Source organism: Arvicola amphibius, chromosome 2 (assembly GCF_903992535.2).
Source record: "Arvicola amphibius chromosome 2, mArvAmp1.2, whole genome shotgun sequence".
Taxonomy (NCBI): Eukaryota; Metazoa; Chordata; class Mammalia; order Rodentia; family Cricetidae; genus Arvicola; species Arvicola amphibius.
Window position 1 is genome coordinate 77,051,534 of NC_052048.2, and position 27,262 is coordinate 77,078,795.

General features: G+C 45.2%; 1 protein-coding gene across 1 annotated transcript; it reads left to right on the top strand.

Annotated features, from left to right (window-relative positions):
• Positions 1 to 5,917: 5,917 nt before the first annotated feature.
• On the top strand, positions 5,918 to 27,262 carry Rpia (ribose 5-phosphate isomerase A). Its single transcript, XM_038320458.1, has 9 exons — positions 5,918 to 6,200; positions 11,742 to 11,802; positions 13,413 to 13,468; positions 17,089 to 17,148; positions 18,284 to 18,348; positions 19,037 to 19,105; positions 19,750 to 19,891; positions 22,371 to 22,470; positions 26,335 to 27,262. The coding sequence occupies exons 1-9, from the start codon at positions 5,937 to 5,939 to the stop codon at positions 26,427 to 26,429; spliced, it is 912 nt and encodes a 303-aa protein (XP_038176386.1). The 5' UTR covers positions 5,918 to 5,936; the 3' UTR covers positions 26,430 to 27,262.

Sequence of the window (27,262 nt, forward strand, 5' to 3'; positions counted from 1 at the left end):
GTAACATGGTAACTGCTCTTTGTCGGCTCTATAGTGACCCCTGGTAGAAATAGACGATAAAGGAAGGGAAGAGTGTGATTAAAGTAGCAGACAAGGCGAGCTGGAAAAGCAACTGCAATTATCAAAAAGGTTAGCACTATTAAAGAGAAAGCTTATGCTTTATATTGGGGCAATAGGAACGGTAGTCTGAGGGCGTGCTCACAGGGTAAAAATGCAAATTCATTTAAAAGGAGAGAGTGAGCCAAGAACACAACTGTTGCTGGGCGGTGTGGTGGCCTTTAATCCCAGCACTCGGGAGGCAGAAACAGGCAGATCTCTGTGAGTTCAAGGTCAGCCTGGTCTACAAGAGCTAGTTCCAGGAAAGGTTCCAAAGCTACCGAGAAACCCTGTCTCGAAAAACAAAAACAAAAACAAAAAACCCCACAACTGTTGATCACAGTGTGAAACCTGTGATTGTGTTATTTACTCGAGAAACCAGTTTCTAGTTGTGCTGTGGCTCAGTCTTAGCAAGCACACCCCTTTAAACCAAGAGCTTTCTGCTTGTGTATCGTAAACTGGACTAAATAAAGTTAACAATAGGTCAAGAGGCAGAGCAAGCAAACACTTGGCAGGAAATGAGCCTAGGACTGTTAAAGAAAAACCATAGAGAGTAAGGAAGTCAGGAGGACAGATAGATGTATAGGAGGTAGAAAGAAGGGACACTGAGCTTGAGGAGACTGGCTTGAGATGGCGTAGGAGAAGGGGAGGGCTTCTGGACTGTCAGTGGAGGAGGAAGGTCAGCTAGCAGGCTTTCACCCCAGTATCTGTCTCCCGAGTCTTCATTGATAAAATCGAATGATTGAGATTTTGTTAAAAATACACAACAGAAGGTGTTCTCTGCTTGAAAGCAACCATCAGAAGTTCAGCTACTAAGGCACACGGGGGTCGCTATGATTCTGCTACAAAAGGGCCAGACTATATCTCAAGCAGCCAAGAGAACTTGACGGTGTTATTTATGTGGATTTGCAGGCATACAAAATGAAAGTTACGGTGTCATGGAGACTTACCTCAAAGTCATTGATATTGACAACATATAGCATGGCTGGATTCCATGCAAGGGTCCTGAAAGATGCTTTTGATTAGTGTGGACAATGATCTATGATGGCTGTACGTTTGGTTTCAAATAAGTGTATCTGTTAAGTATACAGCAAGAAACATAAAAGAATTAATACCAAGTGTTGAATAGAGAGAAGCAGCAGACAGACCGCAAACCATAATCAAACTGGGCACTCACAATATACTGCAGAGATGGCTGGGGTCAGAGAAGCACTGAAGTGGGACTTATAGCATCTAGCAGAAACAAGCTGGGAATATGTTGTTGAAGCAGTTAGTCCAATTCAATGTCTCCATGGATGACGTTCTGGTTCCCATTGCAAGCATTTTTATATCAAGAGGTAAACAAAAGTAAACTCTGTTGGACATGGTTCACTCTCTAGCTGTGCCCAAGGGCACAGGTTTTTGATATCCTTAGGGGTATGTTCTTTTCCATTCTCCCTGTCACAGAATTAGGGGGCCAGTTTGATTCGGGGGACATTTGAGATAAGCATACTTCTCAGATTTATGGTGACAGCAAGGAGATAAAAGAGAACCTCCTTGTTCTCTAAGTCTATCTTAACACGCTTAAAGCATATGGTAACTTACCTGTACAATGTACTGTAAAGCCTACTGCATAAAACTATGACGGTAAGGTTAAGTTGCAATGGAGACCCCGGTATACTGGAAATGCAAAAACTTGGATGTCCACCAAAGAAAGATTCAGGCCTGGAGTGGAGCTGGTCCAAGAGAGAAACTATGTGTGCTTTAGGTGGCAGAACTAGAATAGAAGATCAGGGTGCCCGAGGATTTTGGAGTCAGGATAGTGCCAATGAGAGCTCCATATGCTGAACATGGAACTATCAGACTTGATGTTCGCCCTGCTGGGTTTCTATCTTGTTTTGGTGCCAGTGGTGATATTAGAAGAGCAACAGGTGGCAATTAAAGTTCAAGGTGTCAGGCCACCAGGAGACAAATTCCTGATGGGTCAATCTCAGATAGACAAGGCCCCGAGACCACAGACACCAGAATGTCTTTTGCTTCTGCTGTGCCTCTCCATGTTTGTTGGTGCCATCTTTCTCTGGTATCTGGCAAGGTGTGAATGGGTGTGGGGAGATCCCCACTGCCTGTAATGTAAGTATGTTTGTCTCATGAAAATATCCTATTCTACTGGGCATTTTTACCTGTGGATTATTATGAAGATGATATCTTCCTAAGCTGTACTGTCTATTTGATGATGATGATGATGATAATAATAATAATAATAATTTAAACTCCGTTTAAACATTTTTTGATGATTGAAAATAAATACAAGGAAGTGTCATACAGTTAGGGCCTATGAGTTTTATCTAAGAAGCTGAATAGATTACAGTTCAAGTTAATGATTAAGGAAAACTACTGATTCCCAGGAGCCAAACTGGCTGTAATTCTTTTAATCTTAATATTGAAGAATGCATATCTAGGTTTTGGTGTTCATCATAGCTGAAACAAAACCTTAAATGACCTCAGGTTAGATTAAAATATTTTGATAATAGCTTTGAGGTTAGAGATCAAAAAACAAAGCAGGCCAATTATTGATAGCTGATATAGTTTCCTTGCAAGGATTGGTTGATAAGCAAAGATGATGATTAATTCCTTATACCCATTTCCAATATTCTGACCAAAAACAAAAAACAAAAACAAAAACAAAAACAACCCCCCTCAAAACCCCAAAACCAAAACAACTATTGGTGAGTGGGTATGTACCCTGAAGATTTAAAGTAGAACTGACTGCCTTTTTTTCATGTATAAAAGTTTAGGTTTGTGATTCCTTATATGATTATCTATCAAGATAAGTAATAAAGTGAGTGGTCCTTTCTTTGTTCTGCATAACGCAGCCTGCCAGCAAAAGAAATGGAGAGAAAAATACCCTGCTTGCTCACACTTATTAATCTATAACTAGTTGCATGTATGAATGGATGTGGGTTCTTAGGGATAATTTGTTTTCACATGCAATACATAAAATGTTTAATCATGTAAGGTATATGGAAAACATGCTGTTTTTAACTTGTATGCATTGCATTCATTCACGTGAAAAATAGAATGAAACCACATATATATGGCCTAAAAGATTTTGTTGGAGTATGTAAACTGTAGAGAAAAAAAAAGAAGAGAGAGAACAAGAAAGAATAAAGATAGAGCTAGAAGGAAAACATCAAGAGAGAACAAAGGGACATTTCTGGATAAAGAAAGGAAAAGAGAATATAGCCAGACGGTGATACTACATGCCTTCAATCCCAGCTTTCGGGAGACTTCTACTTTGGTGAAGTCAGAATTCAAATCATAGTTCAGTTTATTACGAGGTGATTTTATCATACATTTAAATATGGGGTTAGCATGAAGAGAGATACTATCTGTTTTGCACAGTTTTAGGTCAGCTTGACACAAATTAGTCATTTGAGTGGAGGGAACAATTAAGAAAATGTCTCCAGTGGATCTCTGTGAGCTCGAGGTCAGCCTGGTCTGGTCTACAAGCGCTAGTTCCAGGACAGGCTCCAAAGCTACAGAGAAAAAACCTAAACCTGTCTTGAAAAAACCTAAACAAACAAACAAAAACCAGACTGAGAAAGTCAGGAAGAGCAATTCAGTAAAAAGCACCCCCAACCCCCATGACCTCTACATCAGCCCCTGCCTCCAGGTTTCTGCCATTGCTTCCCTCAGTGGACAGTGATTCAGGATATGTAACCCAAATAACTTTCCACTCCAAGTAACTTTTGGTCATGGTGCTTCATCACAGCTAGGACAACTAAGGTCCCAAATGTAGATGTAGGCTCCTCGAGAGAGTGACATTTAGATGTCTGAACAAGAGTTGTGCACACCTCATTTTGGTGGCTCCTGAAATTAAATTTCTGATGCTGACTGAGGAACTTTGTCCTTTGGTAAAGGAGACGGTGAGTGGCTCCTGTGCGCGTTGGGTAGGATTACAGTCTGATAAGATAAAACTCAGGCTATAAAAATTGCAAAAAGGTGTTGCAACTTGTCTTTTTACTAGGCATTCTTGGAAAATTCTAGCTCTTGGGGGTGTGGCCCACACCTTTAATCCCAGCACTGGGGAGATAAAGGCAGGCTGATATCTGAATTCAAGGCCAGACTAATAGTTCCAGAACAGCCAGGGCGGCGTGGAGAGACCTCATCTCAAAACAAAACAAAACAAAACAAAACAAAACAAAACAAAACAAAACAAAACAAACCAAACCCTATTCAGTGGCGTGCTGTAATCCAAGCTCAGGAGAATGCTCTAAATTCCATCCCAGCCTGGGCTACACAGTGCGTTCAGGCTTATGAGGCTGGGGAATGAGATCAAGAACTTCCAGGTGTCCAGTAAGGATTAGTCAGCACCAGTTTCTGGTGACTAATAAGAATTCCTCATTTTAAAAATTGTTAAAAGATCCCCAGCACCAGTTTCTGGTGACTAATAAGAATTCCTCATTTTAAAAATTGTTAAAAGATCCCCCGCACCAGTAGGCAGGCAGGCCCACAGAGCAGCCAGGCCCAGGAAGAGATGGCTGCCAGTCCCGAGGTCGGGGTGGGTCCCTGGCGGGCTGATGTATTGCAGGTGGTCTGGTCCCAGCGAGGTGGGCGGGTGTGAGCAGGCGGCAGGTAGAAGGCACATAGACACATTGTACAGAATAGAATTGGATATTTATTACTTAGAGGAGAAAGAAAGAGGAGAGAGATAGAGAAGGGTCCGAGAGAGACAGAGAGAGAGAGAGAGAGAGAGAGAGAGAGAGAGAGAGAGAGAGAGAGAGAGAGAGAGAGAGAGAGAGAGAGACAGAGACAGAGAGAGAGAGAGAGAGAGAGAGAGAGAGAGAGAGAGACAGAGAGACAGAGACAGACAGAGTCAAGTGGGGACAGTAAGAAATCTAAGATAGCAGGAGGAGGGCAGGGGACGCCGGGAGTGGGCGTGGCTTGTCTCTTAAAGAGACAAAAACCATAATACCTCACCCTTTACAAAGCAGCAAACTAAAAGCCAAGACAGAGATCCAAAGCTTTTAGTTTTAAATTTACAAATCACCAAGAATTGCAGGGCCTCCAGAGGGCACACTGTCCTGTGCGTGCGCGGGCAGTCTCCATCCAGACATCATGCCATCCCATACCAACAGCAGAACAATGTCCAAGGCAGAAGTACTGACTGAACTTGTGATCTTGGGTTTGTGAAGGTCTCGCACAGACTTCAGAAGGCCTGGGAGTCTCAACAGTGTGTCTCAAGGACCGAATCGAGAGCGGACACCTTTAAGGCTGTGACGTGAGGTGGCTCAGCCAGTAAAGTACTGACATAGGTGTTCAATCCCCACTACCCAGGTTGTCAGTAACGGACTTCTGCAAGTTGTCCTCTGACCTTCACAAGCATGCGCTCACGCACACAAGTACATCTTAAACAATAAAATGCAATCAAAAGATTAAAAAAACTTGACTGTGGACTTGCCCATAATACAGCATTTTCTGGGGGAAAAAAAGGTCGTTTTTAACAGGTTGTTTTTTTTTTTTTTTTTTGAATGCGTGTACATGCAGAAAGTTCTTGGAGTTCACCTAAAGGCGTAAACACTTAACCCGAGGGCAGGGAATTGCTGGCTTTCTAAAGAGCAGCTATCCCGACCTTCCGGACGGAAAGGCGGGAGTCGAGGCGGGTGATTTGCAATCCAGGTCATGGGCATTGTGGGGCTTGTAGTTCAGATTGCGGCAGAGCTTGAGGCCACTGACCGCCAAAGAACTACATTTCCCAGCAGCACGCGCTCAGCAATAGGGAGGAGCAGGTTGCGTCACCGAGCTGATTTCCGGAGGAGCTGGGGGCGGGGTGGCTGCAGAGGCTGGAGCGAGGTGGCGGGATGCAGCGCCCCGGGCCCTTCAGCACCCTCTACGGGCGGGTCCTGGCCCCACTGCCCGGGCGGGCCGGGGGCGCGGCCTCGGGCGGGGGCGGGAACAACTGGGGCCTCTCGGGCTCCCACGTGCAGCTGCCGGGGCGTGCACAGTCGGAGACCCGCGGCGACAAGGGAGGCTCGAGCGCGGGCGGCCCAGCCCCCTCCACGATGTCCAAGGCCGAGGAGGCTAAGAAGCTGGCGAGCCACACGGCGGTAGAGAACCACGTGAAGGTGGGCAACTTGTGGCGGCGTGATGGCTTCGTGCTGCGCGCCCGGGGTACTGCCAGGGTGCGCCTGACGCCTGAAAGGGCGAGGGCTGCGAGAGAGGGGAGAGAGTGAGCCTTGTATCCGAATTCACGCTGCTCTTCCCAGCCCCTGTAAGGCCTTTTAGACGTCGAATCGGTGGGTGTCAACTCTCCCCCAACAGAGCCTTTCCCCCAAAGATTCGCTGTCCGGCTGGAACTGAGTGTACAGCCTGGCATTGCCCTGTTTAGACTCTTTCGGGTTGTTAATGTCTGCCTCCCTCCTAATCAGCCCATTGAAAATGGTGAGTCCCGAGGCTGCCTCGAGTTCTTCACTTCTCCCTCACCGGGAAGCCACTGGAGAACTGGTTTGCAAAAGAGTTTTGAAATTTTACTCCAAACAAGCTCGTCAGCTCCTCCTGCTTGGGGGCTTGAGCGCAGTCTTTACAAAGAAGCCGTCAGGTTAAGCCTTGCTGTTGACAGGGCCGGGTGGACTCGACACCTGGAGGTACTGCCCTTTAGGTGGGGTGCAGACGTTTAACAGTAAGGTTGTGACCCCGCTTGCTGCTTAAGTGGCAGGTGTGGCGCTGAGTGAACTCTTAGTGTAGGTGGGTTTGCTGTCCCGTAGCAGGTTAATTGTTTTAATTGTATCATTTCTGCTGCCCTGTGGAGGAGTGTCCTGGTCTTCGTTTTCCCCTTCTTAGATAGGGTTAGCAGAATACATTTCTCCATAAAGGAAGATCACCCCCCCCCCCTATTGTTAGTGCTGTTCTGCACAAAGTTACTTTGCAAAGATGGTGTCCTTAGAGCTTTTTCTATCTTCCTGCCAAGAATGAGGGCGGCCTGAGCGGGTGGGACGGGGTCTGATAACCTCTGGCTCCGCCTGTTGTTCAGAAGGACAGCCACACCACTCTTGCAGGCGGGGCTCCTCCGCACTTCTGTTCTGGTGTAGCCTTTTGCTCCTCTTGTTAGCATAGGATTTTATACTCTAATTAAGAGGGTGTAAGGGTATGAATATGAATGTAGAATGTGTGATTTGCCTCGTAAAACTGGGACAGTAAAGTGAAATTTCAAAATGCCTTCATGATGTGACTTAATAGATTGGTAAATGAAATCTATACCTTAGGAGAACCCATTATCTAAGTTAACCTGTTAATGTTTAGTCTCCTTGGCCTTTGCTTTGTGGTTATGTATTTGATTAAATTAAAATCTGCAAGCCTTTATCTCACACTAGAGCTCACAGACACGGGATTATATATATTCTAGCTATATTCAAAGAAGTTACCAGGGAATCCTTGGGAGATCTCTATTGGGTTTTGGGGCGATCTGTTAAAATAGGGTTGTTTGTCCTGGAGGGTTTGATTCAAAGAACTTTACCACTTCCAGTTTTTCCTTGGCTTCCCGAGAACACCAGGAGAGAACAATTTCCTCTTCCTATTTGGAGACTCAGGCTGGCTTTGAAATCTCCCCTCCTACTATGTAGCTGGCTAGCAGCTGGCCAGGAACTGCTGTGTGGACCATGCTGGCCTTAAGTGCTGGGATTAAAGGTGTGCACCACTACACAGCCAGTCCGGATTCTGCCTCCTAGTGCTGGCACCACACTCAGCTTCCTTCAGTTGCTTATGACTCTCAGACACTTGGTGTGACCTATGCTCTAGTCCTCTGTGCGTTTCTCTTGCCTAACTCCCTCCCTGTGAGCTCTGGGAGGAGAGTTATCGTTATCTACACATTCAGTGTGGGGCCTGGTGAGACCTGCTAAGCCATCTCTCCAGTCTCCATATTTAGCTGTTTTAAATGTTTTGTGTTCTTAGGTCCCTTTACTTGTACGAGTCCCTTGCATTTTTGGGTTTGTAGGGACAGCCGATGACTTTATTAGGCGCACGACTCTTGTGAAGGTATCCTGGCAGGTGGAATCTATACGATTGACTCTGGTGGGCCAAGCCTCTTGGTATATTTAATGAGTTTGAGATCGTATGTTAGTTTGGGTTTTTACTAGATTAGAAACAGAAATGCTGGGTGTGGTGGTACACGCCTTTAATCTCAGCACTTGAGAGGCAGAGACAGGCAGATCTCTGTGAGTTTGAGACCAGCCTGGTCTATGTAGTTCCAGGGCAGCCATCTCTCAATAAATTACCAAGCAACACACAGAAATTGAGTTCCCCTTACTTCTAGTGCACACCCTTCTTCCTGCAGCCGCCTTTTGCAGGCTGTTTCCACCCAGGAAAAGGAATCCTGTTATGTGTCCTATATCCAGAACTTCCACTCTTCCCACCCTTGGCTGGTGTAAGAAAGGGCGACGGCCTGCTTCCTGTAAGCATTCAGGAGTCTCTACAAGAATTCAACAGAGAAACCTCAGAGATCCTTACTGTACTGTCCCAGGGGTTGCTGATGGTCATGGTAAGCTAGTGAACGTGGGCTAGGAGTTTGTCTACAATGATACTGTCACAAGCATCTGGCATGTGGAGACAACTCAGCTATGGGTGAGCAGGCAAGAACTCAGCCCAGTTTCTGACAGAGACTGGATTGGCCAAGAAGGACTGCCTCAACTTCCTGGGTTTAAGTGCCTGTGTCTTCCTGAAGCTTAAGTGAGGATTTCCTGGTGGCAGTAGTGTTTGCTCCGGCCCTTATTGAGAAACCCCACAGCTTGTACAGTGTTACCATTTGAGGTGCTTTTACCTTTGGCTTGTGAACTTCTTTATGCAATAATCTAAAAATACTTCCACAGAAAATGATGGATAAAGTCTTACATAGATAGGAGAGACCCAGCTAGAAACACTTTTAGTGTGTTAAGTGTGTGCTTGCCATTAGATTTGTTTTGTTTTGCTAAATTCTTTGTACTTGTTGGTCATTTTCTGTCCTTTAGCATTAGATACAGTCTAACTTTCGAAGGACCAAATGGGGCACGGGGCTATGAGGCTGTGCGCTGTGGGCCTGCCCTGCACATTGCTGTGGCTTTTGCACTGTGGGGTGAGACGTTTTAGCTGCAGCCATTGGTTTCTTCCTGGGGGAAGTTTCACAATGGCCTTTCCCTTGCCAAGTGAACTGCTACTTGTTGCCCCACTCTAAGAAATTTGAGATGCAGCGCTCTTCCTGCAGTCGGACTCCTTGAACTGCTTAAAGTGAGGCTGTGTGTGGCTGATAGGGTTGATAGGGATATTAACTGTTCTTACGTCAATATTTTATTCAGCTCATTAAGTTAATGCTACATGAATAAAATGAAATGAATTTTTAAAGGCTAGAACTTACTGTATAATAATTATAGGATAATAACCAGTTGCATCTCATGGAAAACAGTGAATTGAGTTTTACGGATAAGATTTGCTAACAGTTTTCTACAGGTTGAAGCCATCATCTACGGAGCTGTCAAATCGCACACATTCTTGTCGGATCGAATAGTACAGGCAGATGTCAGAATTCTGTTGATGGGATCTAGTAATTTTAGGCCTACTTCAGAGTCTTCAGTTTTTTCTTGTAGTGTTGCATGAATCTGGCGTAGGCTAGTGGGTCTCTAGGTCATAAGGGTCATTGTGAAACTTGGCTTTATGTTAAGATATGCAGGTTCTTTTGGTATTGCTTCTTGTTTTTTATTGAAACAACCCTGGCTGTCCTGGAACTCACTTTGTAGACCAGACTGACCTCAAACTCACAGTGATCTGCCTGCCTCTGCCTCCTGAGTGCTGGGATTAAAGGTGAGTGCCACTACCCTGGTGGTATTGCTTCTTGGTGGAAGGCAATGTAGGTCTTCTAGATCAGTGGTTCTCAGCCAACCTAATGTGGCGACCCCTTAAGGGAGTTCCTCATGTTGTGAGCCCCAACCATAGAATTATTTTCATTGCTATTTCATAACTGTATTTTTGCTACTGTTTTGTACTGTAATGTGAATATCTGATATGTGATCACCTTTTCGACCCCCTTTGATGCCCCGAAAGGGTCTCCCTCCACAGGTTGAGAACCACTGTTGTAGGCAGTGTTCAATGTTAGCTGCTGCTGTGGTTGGTATTTCCGTAGCCTGAATGAGGGCATTCCTAGGAAGTTGCTTAGGAACCAAGCTCCATGTTTGTTTTGATAGTTAGTGTCCCTGTTTTGTTTTCTTTGTGGTTCCACCATCTGATCATAGGTATCTTCTCTCTCTCAGGATGGCAGACTTAGTGATTCCTTCGTATATGGGAGGCAGAGCAGATACTAAAGAGACTACTTCTTGCTAGGGGCACACAGGTGACTAAAGCAGGATAAAAGCCCATTACCTTCTGTCTCCATCTGTATCTGACCCTTTGCTTGGAGTTAAACACCTGCTTAATTATGCACATGGGCGTGTTAATCATTCATGGAGTGTCCGTCTAAAAACCAGTGTTATCCCTCATCCTGCTTCACGGTTAAAGGTAAGGAAGCAGCTTACAGTGTGCTGTCAAGAATCAGCTCTTACAGTGTGCGGTCAGACCCCCCAGCACCCGGAAGACTCCAGTTGTTTCCTAGACCTGTGATTCAGGATGATGGAAGTGAGGCAGATCACTCTGTGATGGCGTCATCCTCAAGCAGGAGCTGTCACTCATGGCTGTTTCCTTCATCTTGTAGAATCTTAACGAGACAGTGATCAAACAGATGGGAGTTTGACCAACGTTGCTGAATAATGTGTTCATCTTGTCTTCTCCCTCCCCTATGTAGAACAAAGCTCACGTCAGGGCCTGAAGATGTCTTCTCAGTGTAGTTAGGCTGAGTAAGATCCTCCCCTGCTTTTTCACCATCACGTCTGCATCTGTGGGGCGGGGGCGAGGCTGGGCCTGCCATGTTAGTCCTCACAGTGTCAACCTCCAGCCCGCATTCCGGCTGGAGAAATGCTCTGCACTGAATGAAGACTTCCTGGACTTCCATTCTCTTCCCGTGCAGAGGAGGGCCCCTTGGTGTTAGCTGGACAGAAAGAAGGAAGATTTACTTCTGAAGTCACTGCCTATTCTTCCTTCTTTTACTGACTTTAGCAGAGCTCTGAATGGTAGGCAGGATGTGTTCTTGAGATTTCTGTGTGAAGATGGTTGTCCTGCCTTCTGAGACACTTGAACTTGTGTGAAAAGGCAGCCAGAAAGCCCAGCTTTCCACCCTTACCCAGGCTGTTTCCCCCCACCCCCTTCTTCCTTTTCTTTCCCTCCCTACCTTTCTCATTTCCTCCTTGGATTGGGTAGGGATCTTTAATCACTGTTATTTGTAGGCCATTTCTGTGAGGCCAGCTTCAGTTAATGAGTTGCTGTGTGGTGTCAGTATTTGAGCCAGTTATTCATCTGGGGTGTGTAAGGAGGAATGGTGAATGGGGATGGTATTAGTGTCATAAAGGAAAGAGGAGGGCTTTGTCTACTGGATAACAGCGTATAGAGTACAGCTTCGAGGTTCAGTGGCTACACATCTGTACGTTAGGCATAGTACACAAAATGCACCTGTGCTCGTGAACTGCTGTTCATGATGATTTCAGTGCTATGTAAGTCTAGGCCAAGGAATAAAACAACTGTAATGAATTTTGTTTTTCCTTCCCTCTTTTTGGCAGAATAACCAAGTGTTGGGAATTGGAAGTGGTTCTACAATTGTCCATGCTGTGCAGCGAATAGGTATGTTTCCTGTGTGTTCATGGGAGTAGGAGGTGGAGGAAGGGGAGGGAATGGGTAAAGGTTTGGCGCTTGTCTTAGCTCCCATCCAGCCTTTCAGAGCTGGGAAGAGCGGGCTGTTCACCTGATGTTAACTGAGTATTCCTGTTCTTAAGAAAGAGGGATTCTTGGCCCTCTTCAGCTGATTTTGGGGGAGCCCTGCCTTTGTTTGCTGCGTTTAGCCTAGAGGGGAGGAATTGACTTAGGTGAGGCCCTAGCAGAATTTGATGGTGCACACCCATCAGGGTTCCTGTATGTGATCTCAGGTTTCCTCTGAAGCCTGTGTGTTTCTCAGGCAAACAAATTGAGGCCAGAGTGTCCAGTCTATGACCCTAGCAAGGAGGAGGCTCCTGTAGCTGGTGGCCGGTTTTTGTAGGTACTGACTCATTCGGATTGGATCTTGTCTGTGTTTAGGAAAGACTCAGGCATTATCAGCTCTCATGGCTGCTCAACAGGTTCTACTGCCCTACTCTTTGTTGGTCAAAACAAAGTCTGGGAGAGGCTTACCCAAATGCCCATCTTTGGCAGGTGCCAAAGGTCAGGGCCTAGGAGGCAAAACCCAGGTTCTTGTGATCGAGAAGTGGCTGTGTTATAAAGGTGATGGCTGATGGGGTCTTAGTGACCAGTACATATCTACCTTAACCCTGTGAATGACACAGACATTGCTGTGCATTTACAGGAGTGACATCTAAACCTCCAAGAGACAGACTTTTTAAAAATATTTGGTATTTTAAGAACACAGTTTTTTTTTTTTTTTTTTTTTTTTTGGTTTTCCAAGACTCATTAAAATGAAGATTTCCTGGAAGTTTAAAATGAATAAATAAATTTAAAATTAATAGCCACCTCTCCCAACCTTTAATCATCCTCTGGGGCCTAGAGATCCTTATATCTTACTAAATGCAGAGTGAAGTTCTGATGTTTTCCTGAAAAGACAATGTAGGATTGTAGTTCAGATCGAAAAGTAGGCCGCCAACCACACTTTGAATCTTAGTATTGGGGAAACAGGGGCAGGTGGAGGCAGGTAGATCTCTGAGTTCAAGGTCAGCCTGGTCTACAGAGTTCCAAGACAGCCAGGCTCACATAGAAACCCTGTCTTGAAAACCCCCACCCAACCCAATCCCACTATCCCCCCCCCAAAAAAAAAAAAGGAAACGGAAAGAAAGACCACCAAGGACCATATTCCAGCCACTCGTTAGCTACGTGACTACTAAGGTATTTACTTCTCAGTTACTCAGTTTCCTCGTGTGTAAAGTGGGGATGATAGTGAGAACTCTGCTGTGCTGCCAGCACTTAAAGGGCTGATGTATACACAGCAGTTAGCAAACTGCAGACACTTAGCAGCAGTACCATTGAAATGGCTTTTTCCATGGTCAGTGCTTGTGTCTCAGACTCCCTAGTGTCCCTAAGAAGGTGTGAAGTGAGGTCACTAGCTTTTTCATCAAAGATGGGAACACAGAGGCAGCTGTCAGTGGGAGAGAAGCCTTTCCCCTTGGGTTGGATTTGAGAAACACATGTGACAAGGACAGTCAAGTGTGGGGAACGGAACCCTACTAGTGTGACTCTTGTCTCCACAGCTGAGAGAGTGAAGCAAGAGAATCTGAACCTCATCTGCATCCCCACGTCTTTCCAGGTACGTCATTTCTGGTGTCCCCTTCTGTGTCTTCACTGCTGCTGCCAGGTCTCTGGGTCCCTGAGGAGGTGGACTCGTGGCTTTGTGTTGTCATCAGGGTTGTTTTCCGTGGGCTCAGAAGAGGAGCTGACCAAGCACTGCTCTTGGGTGGTATAATTTTTTTGAGATTGGGTCTCATTATAACCTTGACTGACCTGAAACTCACTGTAGAGCAGGCTGGCCTCGAACTCAGAGATCTTCCTGCCTCTGCCTCTTGAGTGCTGGAGTTAAAGGTGTGTGCCACATGTCCACCTGGTTTAATTTTATGTGTTTCATAACTTCAAGAATATTTCCTTATGACTTAGGCACTGTGGAGTATGCAGAGGCTACTGTGTGTCTGTAGCCTTGAGGACTATTACTCTGTCAGTGGATAAAGCCAAAAGAATTTGTGAAGTTAGAGTATTGCCAGTATAGTGTGCTCTTTGATTACACAATAGCCTGAGCTAGTGGGGAAAACGGTGGAGCTGAAGGGGATATGGCTGTCTGTTTTCATGTGATTTTTACAGAATTTTGTTAAGAGTTTGCCATTGCCTACCAATGGCTGTTTCAGTTGGGGTCCCCCAGAGAATTGCTTTTCAAATGGATTTATAAAAAAGAAGTTGAGTATTCCCTCAGTGGCTGTGTGCAGGCGGGAGAGCTACATTGGTAGCTGCTCAAAGAAATTGGAAACCCATAGTTTTCTTTGTTCTTCCCTCCCATTCTCCATTTGATCCTCCTGTTCCAGCTCTCGTGCCCCAATCCGTCCATAACTATTTTATTTCCCCTTCCTAGAATGATCTAATCCACCCGCAGTCTCTTACTCTATACCTAAACTCTGATTATGTGGCTTATAGTCTGCTTATCAGAGACTTAACAACTAACATCTACATGTAAGTGAATATATTGTCTATTTGGGTCTGGATTATGTTAGGTATGTCCTTGTATCCCTAGTCTCTTCAGGACTCTTATCATGAAGGAGTGTTGGAGTTTGTCAAAGGCCTTTTCTGCATCTCATGATGGCCGTGTTGTTTTTGTCTGTCATTCTGTTCATGTGATGGATTACATTCATTGATTTGTATACATTATATCTCTGGGATGAAGCCTAGTTGATCAAGGTGGATGATCTTTATGTGTTCTTGGATTTGGTTTGCAGATATTTTATTGAGAATTTTTGCATTATGTTCACAAGGGTAATCAATCTGAATTCTCTTTCTTTGTTGGGTCTTTATGTTGTTTGGTCATCAGGATAACTGGCCTTGTACAATGAACTGGACAGTGTTCCCTCTGTTTCTATTTTGTGGAATAATTTTGAGAAGTATTGATGTTCATTCTCCTTTGAAAGACTGGGAGAATTCTGTTCTAAAATAGTCTAACCTTGGGCTTTTTTTCTCTTTCTTTCTTTCCTTCCTTCCTTCCTTCCTTCCTTCCTTCCTTCCTTCCTTCCTTCCTTCCTTCCTTCCTTTCTTTCTTTCTTTCTTTCTGGCGTCGAAGACTTAATTACTGCTTCTTTCTCCAGGGAATATAGGTTTGTTCCTGCTTCTATTTTACCAGGGAATATAGGTCTGTTCCTGCTTCTATTTCACTAAGGAATATAGTTCTGTTTGAATTGCTCTTGAACCTATTAGTGAGGCTTACCTCTGAGGTTCCTGTTCAAGTTTCTAATTTTTTTGTTTCTAGTTTTCTTTCAGTTTGGGTTTTCTTTATTGATTCTGTTTCTGCTTTCATATCTTGAACTATTTTATTTTATTCCACAGTTTGTTTTCACAGAGTTTATTAAATGATTTATTCATATCCTCTTTAAGGTCCCTAATCATATTTATAATAGCCATTTTGAAGTCCTTGTCCTGTGCTTCATCTGTACTGCATTTCTCAGGGCCTACTGTAGTAGTGTTGCTGGGCTCTAGGGGAGACATGCTGTCCTGACTGTTACTGTGTTTTTACTCTGGTGCCTAGGTATTTGGGTTTGGGACGATTGTAAATTGTATCTAGATGTTGATATCCGGTCTTGTCATTGTTGAGTGAGTTTTCTGTTCCTTGATTCCTGTTTCCCTCTCTGGATCTTAGAAGTGTGTGGTTGCTGTGGGTTGCCTGGTAGGGAGTGCTTCTGAGTCTCTGCCAGATGTGGCCACTGGGGGTCCACATGGAACTTGTATAAAGGTATTAGGAGCGAACATGCAGGATGGGGATGAGGTAGTGTAGAGGGCACACAGATAAGCACCAGAGAAGCCAGGAAAAGTTAAACTTGCCAGCTTATCTCTTCAAAGGGAGAAGAGGTTCACTTGCTCTTCTGGAAAGCTGGGAAAGAGTGCAGTTTACAACTTGCTGATCATCACTTTGCTATCTGTAGAGCCAGCTTTAGTCGCGTCCCCCAGAGTTTATGTTTTACTTATTCAGGATGCTTTCCACCTAAATCTTGAGCATTGCTTCTAGGCCATAAAATCCATCCTTATGAGTGGTGTCACTTGTATTTTACAACAGCCTAGGTGACTTCTGTGTTGTCTTAGGGTCATGTCTTCTATGTTATAGGGCGAGGCCAATCCTGATGCCCACAGGCATTATGTTTATCTTACCCGTTCTCCCTAGATCCTAAATCCTGGGCACTGTCTGAGTCAACAGTCCCATCTTTATGAAAGAAGTCAGATGTACTTTGTAAAGAATTTCAATGTGAACATGTCTTACATTCTGTTATCCTCACAGGACTGAGTTAATTGTTAACAGAAGATTTTTTTTTTTTTTTTTTTTTTTTTTTTTCCAAAATGGTGCTGTGTTTAAATATGGCTAAAATAAATGACCTGGTGTCAGACTCTGAGAGTTTGAACCAGTTGTGCTGAACCAAGTTTCATCCTTATGTCACCCTGGTCATTTCCCTGCTGGCCGTAAAGTTACAGCCCCCTCCCTGTAGTGAGGAAGGGTAGGATGGAGTCTGAGGGTCCACAGGATGGAGGAAAGCTGTGTCTGCCCCAAGGATCTGCTTCCCTGTTGTGGCTTCCAGGCAGAAAGTGACTTGGGTATTGGTGGGGGTGAAGAAGGAAGCTCTAGGAGAGGATCTGCCTAGTTCCCTGGGATCCTGATTTTCCATTTTTAAGTCTTCCTGCTTCAGCCCCCTGGACTTACATTTTGTGCGTTTGGGTCTTATTTTAGCTCCCTACCCTGCCCATGCTAGGGACCTAACCTCTGGCCTTTGGCATGCCAGGAAAATGCTGCACCACTGCGCTCCATTCCCACCCAGTTCTTGGTCTTTTGAGACAGGGCATCATTTTAGCTCAGGCTAAGTTTGAATTGGCTGTGTATCTCAGCCTCCCAGATGTGTTGTTAGAAGTTTTAGGAGCCCCCGACATTGTTTCTCAAATCAGGGAGGGGAAGCTCTCAGCTCACCCTTGAAACTCTCCCCTGTGCTGCATGGTTCCAGTTACTGGAATGAAGTAGCAGTCAGCATTGCTCTTTGTGGGGCCAGCTCTCCCGTCTGTTGGTAAGTGCGTTTGTGATATGAGAGAGAACCTAGGTCAGTTTTTAAAGTTTGAAACATCAAAAGACTGCTGCAGACCCTTGCCATATTTTCAGAGTAAATGATTCTGGTTGTTTTTTTCCTGCACCCCACCCAGGCCAGACAGCTTATTTTGCAGTATGGCTTAACCCTCAGTGACCTGGATCAACACCCAGAGGTAAGAGAGAGATTTACTGACAGAAGACTGTGTCTTTTTGTCCTTTTTTTTTTTTTTTTTTTTTTTTTTTTTTTTGTGGCTCCTAGTTGTTCACGTGCTCCAGATATCTTGGCAGGCCCAGAAAACATTAGTTAAATTGCATTCACTTTTGTTGTAGTACCTTGAGTGTCAATTCTGACCAGAATCACCAGCAGAATGGTAGTTAATTTCCAGTATAGGCATAGTACAGCTTAGCTTCCCTTAGATTTAACCTCTAGGGCTCAGTGCAGGCATAGTAAAGGGGATGCGGCGGACAGCCCCTGGGCTTGTCCATGCTTTCCCGAGAGTCCCTTCTCGTAAGCGAGCCAGCCTGCATAGCTCACACCTAAGCAGAGGAAAGAAGTCATATCTGAGGCAGCTGTGGCCACTTGAAAACGCAAGTTAATGTTTGTGAAAAAGGCTCCTAAATTCAAGGGTGGCCAGAAGAGACTGAGGCTCTGGAGAGTGAGCGGCACTGCTGTCTAAGCCCAGGGATGGATGTGGAAAGGGTTTGTCATTTGCTTAAGTGGCAGACGCAGAATTGTAATTTGTACTCTTCAGGCTCTGGAGCAGTGTTGTAGCAAGAGACTAGGTTTGTGCTTAGCTGCAGAGGCTCCATCGCAGGGCCAAGAGAAGATCCTTGGAGGGAAAGATAATAGCCATGGGTATGTAGCACATGTGGGTGGGTGTTGCCCAGACTTTCTGGAGTGATTTGGGCATAGAGGGACAGGCATGTGGTGGGGACTTGACAGGGTCCAGCAGCTGTATTTCTGCATATGGTCATTTGGAGGGCTTCAAACTACAGTGTCTTAAATGTTTTGTCCTTACTTGTCACCCCCAGAGTCAGTATTTTACCTTCTTTGGGAATGCGTGCTAACAATTCTACTTTGTTCATGGAGAGCAAAGGAAGCAATGTAGTGGGTAAGAGCTGGGCAGTGTATGTCTCAGGCTTTCAGCTCCTTCCTTTTGTGATGCTGGCAAAACACCTTTTAGTCTCTTGAGTGATTGAGTGGAAATACTAGGCCTAGCTAATAGAGCTGCTGAAAACCTGAAGAGCTGTTACTGCTTGATCAGGTTTGGCACAGCTCAGCTCAAGAGGCTCCTTCCTTCCTCACAGATTGACCTTGCCATCGATGGTGCTGATGAAGTGGATGCTGAGCTCAATCTCATCAAGGGTGGTGGGTGAGTGTTGTAGGACTTGGTTGCTAAAGAGACTGTCAGCTAATCAATCCTTAGCAAGCAAAATGGAGTACAGAGTAAACAATTGTCCAGATAGGCATTTCTGATCATTAGTGTCTATCTGCAGACAGGTAACCTGGCCTTCCAGTGAGATGGTTTGTCTTGCTGGGTTCTGTGTACACACACAGCACATTCTTGGGTTAGACTCTTAGGCCTGTGGCTTTGTGTTAAAACTGTGAAGTCCGTGATCTGTTGAGGGTATTCTTCCTTTATTTGGAAACATTAGAATGACAGGGTATTCATGAGTTGTTATGTCTTATGCAATCCTGGTTGCAGGTGTGAAGTAGTTTAGCTAGGGAGCAGTAGGGATAGGCCAGACCACAGGGCAGGTGTTCCAGACTGGGTGTCTTCTCAGGACATGTTCACAGATGTCTCCCTACCGCAGTGCTTCTCAGATGTCTCTCGGAGGGAACAGAACCACTGTCTACTGTAGGCTTCTACCAGACTCGTGCTAATGTTTCTCTATTCCATTACTAGAAAGTAGCACTGTAGGATTGAGGGTGATTCTTTAAAAATGGAGTTTTTCTCTTTAAGTGTCAGGATTGAGTACATTTGGATTTCTGTGTCTGACCCTAGTGCCCAAATTAAGATGATCTCACTCTAACGTCCACTTTCTTCTTTCCCCCGTCAGAGGCTGCCTGACCCAGGAGAAGATTGTGGCTGGTTATGCCAGTCGCTTCATTGTGATCGCTGATTTCAGGTACTGTTACAGCATTCTGCGCTCCAGCTGAGAAGGCTTGTGGGTTCCCAGGTCTCGTCCCCATGTACAGGGAAGGAAGCTTGTAGAGGAATATAGGAAGGACTGCCTGCTCTCTAGGATTCCAGGCAGTGACTCCTGCTAATAATCATAGCATTCTTGCATGGAACTGAGACGATGTTTGGGGACAAGGAGGAAACAGTGTCACTCTGTAGGCAGAGCTCATCTGCATGTGTCACTCATTGGTTCTCAGAGGGAACCTCAGGAAGCAGGACAGGCCTGTCACAGGCAGTGACTCATCACATCCTGCTTTATCTGGGCTCAGGCTTTGCCACACGTGACTTGCTGTGCTCAGGCTTGGCCTGAGAGGAGCCACTTGTGCTGAGCACGTTAGAAGAGATACCTGCATGTGTACTCAAGAAATACCGTAACTGCAAGGGAAACCTAGGTCAGTCAAGGAGCCAGCAGAGCAGATTTTAACATTTTTGCCATGTTCATTATTCAAGTTTCTCTTTAGTGAAAAGCAGCCCATACTTCTGAAGCCCCCTGTACTGTTCCTGGTCACACCCCTCCAGCTGTCTAGTTAGCCTCTTGCCTGAATTTGGTTATACATTGAACTTACTTAATTTGATTGATGTTCTTTCCAGGAAAGATTCAAAGAACCTTGGAGATCGGTGGCACAAGGGAATCCCTATTGAGGTCATCCCAATGGCCTATGTCCCAGTGAGTCGAGCTGTGACTCAGAAGTTTGGGGGTGAGGTGGAACTTCGAATGGCTGTCAACAAGGCAGTAAGTGGCCAGGGAGGTTTCCGAGCTCACTGGCTCAGTGTGCTGCTCATTGTCCTGTCTGTGGTAGTTAGGCCTCTGAAACCTTTGGGGGGGTGGTATGTGTGTGGGTATGTGTGTATGCATGAATACATTCACCCCTTACCTGCTCCACCCCATATGGAAGGAGGTGTGGTTCTCCTTGGTGTTCCTGGGGGATACTTGGTTTGAACTGCCCAGTGAGCAGCCTCTAATTGCTGTCTTTTGGAAGTTCTGAGGGGCAGAAGGCTTTTCGGGTTCCATGGTGTGATACTTTCTTCTTTTCTCTCATCCTTTACGAGGCTATCCCTGTAAGAGTACAACTCTCATCTCAAAGAGCATAAGAGGTAGTTTATTTTAGAGCCAAACATGAGTAACTATGGTGTGGGAATACAGATTTAGGTTATCCCAAATTATGCAGTCCAGTGAGGTAACAGTTTTTAAGTTTGTACAGAGACAAAACAAAGAAGGCCACAAATGACACTTTTCAAATACATTGGGAATACTAGGTAGGCAGGTCACAGAAAAATGTGAAATCTTAGCCTAGCCCTGGGCTTTAGTGCTATCTTGGAGCATTCTTTTTTTTGTTTTGTTTTATTTTCTTTTTTGATAAAATAAATATCAAAAAAATATTTTTTGATAAAAACAGGGTTTCTCTGTGTAGCTCTGGCTGTCCTGGAACTTATTCTGTAGACCAGGCTGGACTAAAATTCTCACAGAGATCCTCTTCCCTCTGCCTCCTGAGTGCTGGGATTAAAGACATGGACCACTACCAGCCCGGCTCTGAGTGCTGGGATTAAAGACATGGACCACTACCAGCCCGGCTCTGAGTGCTGGGATTAAAGACATGGACCACTACCAGCCCGGCTCTGGGAGCATTTTTATTTTAGCCTTTGGTTGGTAGGAGCTATGGGTGTGTCTACATTTTCAAAGGGTTTACCTTTCAAGAGGTATAGATGGCCCAAGATAATCTGCCTCTGGATGACTGACAGTCTAGACTCCACAGCTGTTGAAGTTCCAGTTGGTTAAGGCTCCTGCAGAAGGCTGGAGGAAGATGCTGATCTTTCCAGGAGCTTATGCACAAGGCAGCAGTGTCCCGTTCCCCCCCCCCCCCCCCCCCCCCCCCCCCCTTCTGTTGCAATGTTAGGAATTGGGCCCAGGGCTTTCTGAAATATTAGGCAAGTACTCTACCACTGAGCTTCACCCCCTGCATTCTCCTTCTAGGCTAAATGCAGCCGGAAGTAGACTTTCTTGGGAGGAGGGGTACACATGGCACCCCAGTGGAGATGTTTCTCTTCAGCTTCTAGTTGTGGGTTGCAAAGAACTTTTTATTTTGTATTTAAATAAGCAACCAAAAGTAATGATCCCAAATTGAAGTGTATGTAGCTATGAGAACACTTTGGAGATAGAGAAAAGTAAATGATTATTAACTGCCCTGGCATGCTTTCTTGACTTCTTCAAAAGGAGCTCCAGGAGCTGGTTATAAGATGCCTTCCCAGAGACTTCAGCCCCCTCCCTTCGAATTTCTGTTTGTTTGAAGAGGATCGTTATCTATATCCAGACTTCTTTGAGCTGGCTATGCAGTTAGGTTTGACTTTGAACTTCTGATCCTCCTGCCTCTATTTAACCAAGTGCTGGGATTGTGGACATAAGTCACCACACCTGGGTTACCTTTGTATAGTTTTAACTGGGCTCCACTCCAGGCTGCAGAGGAGTCTTACTTTCTTGCCTGTGCTTATGCTTGTCAACATTTATATTGCTAAACAATCCTATTTTCTAGTGTTCAGTGGTGTTGAGAAATTCTGGATTCATCAGCCTCCTCACCTCTTTGACTATCCCAGCTTTTTTTTCTTTTTCCCTCCCTCCCTCTCTCCCTCCCCTCCTCTCCCCTTCCTTTCTTTCCTTTTTTTTTTTTTGAGATAGGATTTCTCTGTAACCCTGGTTGTTCTGGAACTCGCTCTGTAGACCAGGCTGGCCTTGAACTCAGAGATCCATCTCCTCCCAAGTGCTGGGATTAAAGGCGTGTGCCTCCACTGCTTGGCTGCCCCCTTTAATGAGACACTGATGTGTGAAGTTGGTACAGCCTTGTTTTGTGTTATTGGTGGTGCTTATGCTAAACATTGAGATGTAGTGATGTTGGCAGTCATTCTGTTGGAGGTTTTCACTCTGCAAGTTGAAAACTTCACTCTGTTGAACCCTTCCTGTTTGCATCTCTGTCTCCCTTTTTGCCACTTGAAGTAAGGTTCAGAGAAGCCAATGGCTCCTCTTAATTATCTGCCTGTTTGGCATTAAGACTGGTGTCTCCAGGACTCCAAAGCACATGCTCACTGCTGCTTTACATCACCGCCCTCTAGGAATACAAGGCAGGATCAGAGTCCCTCAGTTAGGACACCTGTCTGGTCGTCCTCTGTACTTTGCCTACCTGTATTTCAATCCTTGGTTACTGTGGAAAATTATCTTCTAGGGGCCTGTGGTGACAGATAATGGGAATTTTATCCTGGACTGGAAGTTTGACCGGGTACACAAATGGAGTGAAGTGAACACAGCTATCAAAATGACTCCAGGTAACCTGAGTGGCATTCACTGGACATAGTCCCCTGTGCTTTCATAACTACCTGCTCTTCTGGCCACAGAAGGCATGATGGACACGTGCTTTTTAGGACTTCTTTAAAAGGTGTGGGGCTGTTTCATAGAAGTGGTGTTGATCTGGGTGCTAGTGTCACATTATCTAGATACCGCTTAGTGTTCTAAGCTGAGTGGTTTGCCTAATAACTAAGACATCAAGGTGATAGTCCTAGGCTGTCTGCCTCTTGACCTTAAACTTTTAAGATTTATGTTATTTTTAATTGTGTGTCTGTGAGTATGCACATTCTGGTGCAGGTGCCCATAGAAGCCAGAAAAGGGTGTTTGCTGTCCTGGAGCTGGAGTTAGAGGTAGTTGTGAGCCTTCTGGCATGATGTGGGTGCTGGGAATTGAACTTGGGTCCTCTACAAGAGCAGTATGCTCTCTTAAGCACTGAGCCATCTCTCTAGCCCTTAGATCCCGAACTTGAATGCTCACTCAGTCAAGTGCCCTGCCAAAGTGAAGCCATCTGATATAAGCACAGACTTCATGCCAAGGGATAGTCAAATAGGAGTCGAGGACTTGCCTGAATGAAGATTGGGTGAGCTGGAAAGAGATAAATTGGAGTCCAGGCTTAAGAAATCTGGAAGGTCAGAGCTTGTAGGAGGGGATTTAGGGAGGAGGGGATTTGAAAGGTGTCATTCTTGGAGTGCTGAGGAACAGTCTAAATCATACCCAGGTAGTGAGGTGGATCACATCTGTTTGTCAGAGTGTAGTGACTGAGAGGCTCCTGGATAAAGATTCTAACTCACACATGGTTTAGCAGTGAACTTGGAGCCTCTAGGTAACAACTGTGTACCTCAGTTTCTCCTCTGCAAAAGGGTCAATATTAGTACCTATTCCATAGGGTTATTGTGAAGATTAAATGAGTTAGATCACCACCTAAAATAATGTTGGATGGCTAAGTTCCTAGGGAGAAAGGATGCACTATTGTCATTAATTAATTAGTGCCCATGTAGGGACATGGCCAGCCTGGGCTGCATGAGGCCTTGTCACAATTCCCACATTCTCACTGACATCCCCCCCCCCCCACACACACACGGTTTCTCTGTGTAGTCCTGGCTGTCCTGAACATCACTGTAGATCAGACTGACCCCAAACTCAGAGATCCGCCTGCCTCTGCCTCCTGAGTGCTGGGATTAAAGGCATGCGCCACCATTGCCACTCCCCCCTTCTCTCTCCCCCCCCCCCCTCCGTATTCTAAGTTATTTGTGCTAGTTGGGAATGAAACCTGTGACTATATGCTGTGTAATAAGGCAGCTACTTCTTCCAAGTCTAGCCTCTGTCAGTCTTTAGTCTTCTGACAATCTTTTTCTCCTTTATTAAGTAAAACAGATGAATTACTTTGTTGCTTACTGTTACCTCTCTTAAAGACCCAGAAGGCAGGAGGAAGATGATGTGCATGCAGTGCAGGTAGGCAGAGTGCACTTGCCCCTGGTAATGCAGATTGACCCAGGGTGGACTGGGAAGTTGGGTTCCTCCTGTGTCCACTAGGGGGCGGTCTTGCTCTTCTTCAGGCCTTTCTTGGCCTCTGGGTGTGTGTCAGGAAGTTTTGTCCATGTTGCCTTTACCAAGCATGGAGAATCTATGTCCTTAGACTTCAGAGTTACAGCTTAAGGGAGGAAGGTGGCATGTTACCACAGGGCCATCCACGGTTTGTCGCTGGTTCTCCTTTTCTCTTCCTTTTGGCCCATTAGATTTGTTGTTGGAAATATCCAAGGAAGAGGAACAGGGCAAGCTTTCCTGCTTATTCCCAGTGCATTTGCACAAGTGAGACACTCAGAACGCAGTCCCTCTGTGTGTTTCCTTGGGTCTGTCCTCTGCCCACATTCAGCATGCTTTTCCTTTCCTTGATTATGTTTGGGGTAAGGGAATCAGTCCCAGCACTATATTGGGTCACGGCTCCAGAATCATGCCACAGACTGCTGCCGTGACCTTTCTCTGTAGCCTGTGAAGTACAGAGCATGTGCTACAGTGATTTGATCAGAATGAGTGTGGAACACTGCTGTGTTCGTTTTCAGAAAGCTCTAGTTGTGCAGGCCTGTCACGCTTCAGTCACTCAGCTTCATTGTGCTTGTGTATTGAGGCTACCCACGGATGTTTTAATTTTACTTATCCTTTGGAAATTACCTGGTTCAAAATTAAGAGTCGCCAGGAGATGGTGGCTCACACCTTTAATCCCAGCATGTGGGAGGCAGAGGTAGGCGGGTCTTTGTGAGTTTGAGGCCAGCCAGGTCTACAGAGCAAGTTCCAGGATAGCCAGGACTACACAGAGAGACCCTGTCTCGAAAAACAGAACAAAACAAAACAAAAAGCCCCCAAACAAATTTATGAGTAAACAGTGGCAAGTGCCCCACCCCCATCTTTTTCAGGCAGCTAGTTACCCTGTCTGGAGACAGCCAGCGTTACTGAAAGAACTGTATGGTCCATTCCTCCATGATCTTCCACAGAACACAAGTAGAGACTCCCTGCATCCCCCCTTTAACCCAAGTGATGGCCTACCCTGCTCAGGTTGTGTTCGGCCCTCTCTCATCTCAGCTTCTTACATATTAACTCACAAAAAAGGGTGATATTCCAATTTTGTGGCCATGGTTTACTTAACTAGATCCCTGCTAGTGGTCATTTGCATTTCCAGCCTTGTGCTAGCATGGAAGAACCAGATCAAAGGATTAGTCTCATTTTACAAAATGGCATTAAATTGCTCCCCACATTAAGAGTCCCAATTTACTGTACATGGACCAGTGCAGGTCCCTGTTTCCCTACACTAGGTTCATTACTCTTCTTTGCTGGTTGGCCAGTGTTATCTCACTGTAGGATATGTGTGTTTATAAACATTTTTGATGAAAGCCATATATAGTTAGTTAATTCTCATTGCTGAGCACTATTCCTCTGTCAGTGTGCATGTGCAAATGTACATGTTGATAGATTCATGCCACTCTGTGCATGTGTGTTTGTGTGCATGCACACACATGCACGAGCACATGCATGTACACCCACATATATGCTCATGTGCAGAAGCTGGAGGATGATGTTGTATGTCCTGTCTTCCTTTGAGTCAGGTTTCTCACTGAACCTGGAGCTGGACGATGGCCGGCAGTTCTCAGCAGTGCTGTCTGTGCCTTCACATCTGGCCCCCTGTCATGCGATTGAGTAGTCTTTCATGCCCTGTCACTAGTGAGCTTGAATGCCTTTTTCAATAAACACTGGCTTTTGGGGACTGCTTTTGCTTTTTTTTTTTTAAGAAGTACTTGTTTAAGTCTTTTCTTTTGGGTTGTCTTTTACTTAGTAACTTGAGGGATTGTATTGTGATGTGACTCCGTTGTCAGGTGTGTGGTTTGTGACTGTCTCCTACACTGGGGAAGACTTGAGGACTGGTAGTGTGGTTGAAAATGCCTGGGAGGAGTGGGGTCTACATAGCATCGTCTTGGAGGGTCTCTGTGGAGACACATGGGAGGATGACGAGGAGCAGCCAACCTTGATTCTGTTAAGGATGACCAGGCAGGCAAGGGAGCAGCATGAGCAGAGGCTCCAAGGTGGGATGAAGCCGGCATGTTTGGGTGCACAGAGCAAGCCATGGTATAATAGAAGGAAGAGGTGCCGGGAAGGAACAAAGATAACCCTAGTTTCTTTCAGTTGCTGTGTGAGAGAGAGCAAGGCTTTAGGTTTTTTTTTTTTTTTTTTTTTTTTTTTTTTTTTTTTTTTTTTTTTTTGTCTAGTGCTGTTTATGATGTTTACTTCCAGGGACCCTGTATGCTCGTCTTATCTTGAGAAACTGGACCTTAATGCTCCTATTCTTCATTCTGCAGGTGTGGTGGACACTGGCCTGTTCATCAACATGGCAGAGAGAGTCTACTTTGGGATGCAGGACGGCTCAGTGAATGTAAGGGAGAAGCCCTTCTGACCCTGCAAGGAGCAGGGTGCTCACCTTGACTCTCCAGCCCAGGCACTGTGGACCTGCCTCTCCAGGAGCCTTTGCCTTAATGTACCTTAATGTAGCTGTCCCCCGTGCCAGAGTGGACAGCTGGCCCATGGGTGGGTAGGGGGCTGTGATCAAATCCAGTCTTCTGAAGTATTGTTATATGTCTTTTTAAAAAGAAATTTAAATATATATTTTTACTATTAAAATATTCAGTTTTTTTATAAAAATAGAACTTGATTTTATGTTTTATATGAAACATTTACCAAAAACAAAAAAAATGTGTAAATAAAAACATGAGATCAGAACTGTCTCTGAATGCTTTGACTCAACCTGTTGGTTAAGCTTCTGAGGTTTTGGATTTGCTGAGAAAAACAACCCGGCATTTCCTTAAGCCAGCCAGCAGCATCTCCTGATGCCTTATGGAAACCTTGTTTACTTTCTTGCCATACTTTGTTCTGTTTTGAGATTGTTTGTATTGTACCACTCCCAAATCCTAGCTACATTTTAAGATGAGGTTACAGAACTCTGAGTGAAGCAGTGGGCTTTGTAGTGACTTGGGGTACACTCCCAGGTGAGAATGCACCTTCCGGATTGCTGGCTCTGCCTGGGTCCTGCTGTTGGAGGCATGTGGGAAGCTTTCGTCTGCTGGCAGTGCACAGCACGGCGTGACATGTGAAGCACTTCTTTTTGTTGTTGAATGATTTTCTTTATGTTAATGTTTTGTTCTCTAATAACACGTGTATGATTTGGCATCAGAAGCCATCACTTCTTTGTGCTGTTTGAAGGCTGAAATAAATATTGTTGTGCCATTTTGA

Bases quoted from the DNA above. Each gene is read 5' to 3' on its own strand.
- Rpia (XM_038320458.1), top strand. From the start codon at position 5,937: ATGCAGCGCCCCGGGCCCTTCAGCACCCTCTACGGGCGGGTCCTGGCC. The intron at 13,469-17,088 runs GTACGTCATTTC...CACCCCACCCAG, and splicing joins GCATCCCCACGTCTTTCCAG to GCCAGACAGCTTATTTTGCA. The intron at 17,149-18,283 runs GTAAGAGAGAGA...CCTTCCTCACAG, and splicing joins ACCTGGATCAACACCCAGAG to ATTGACCTTGCCATCGATGG.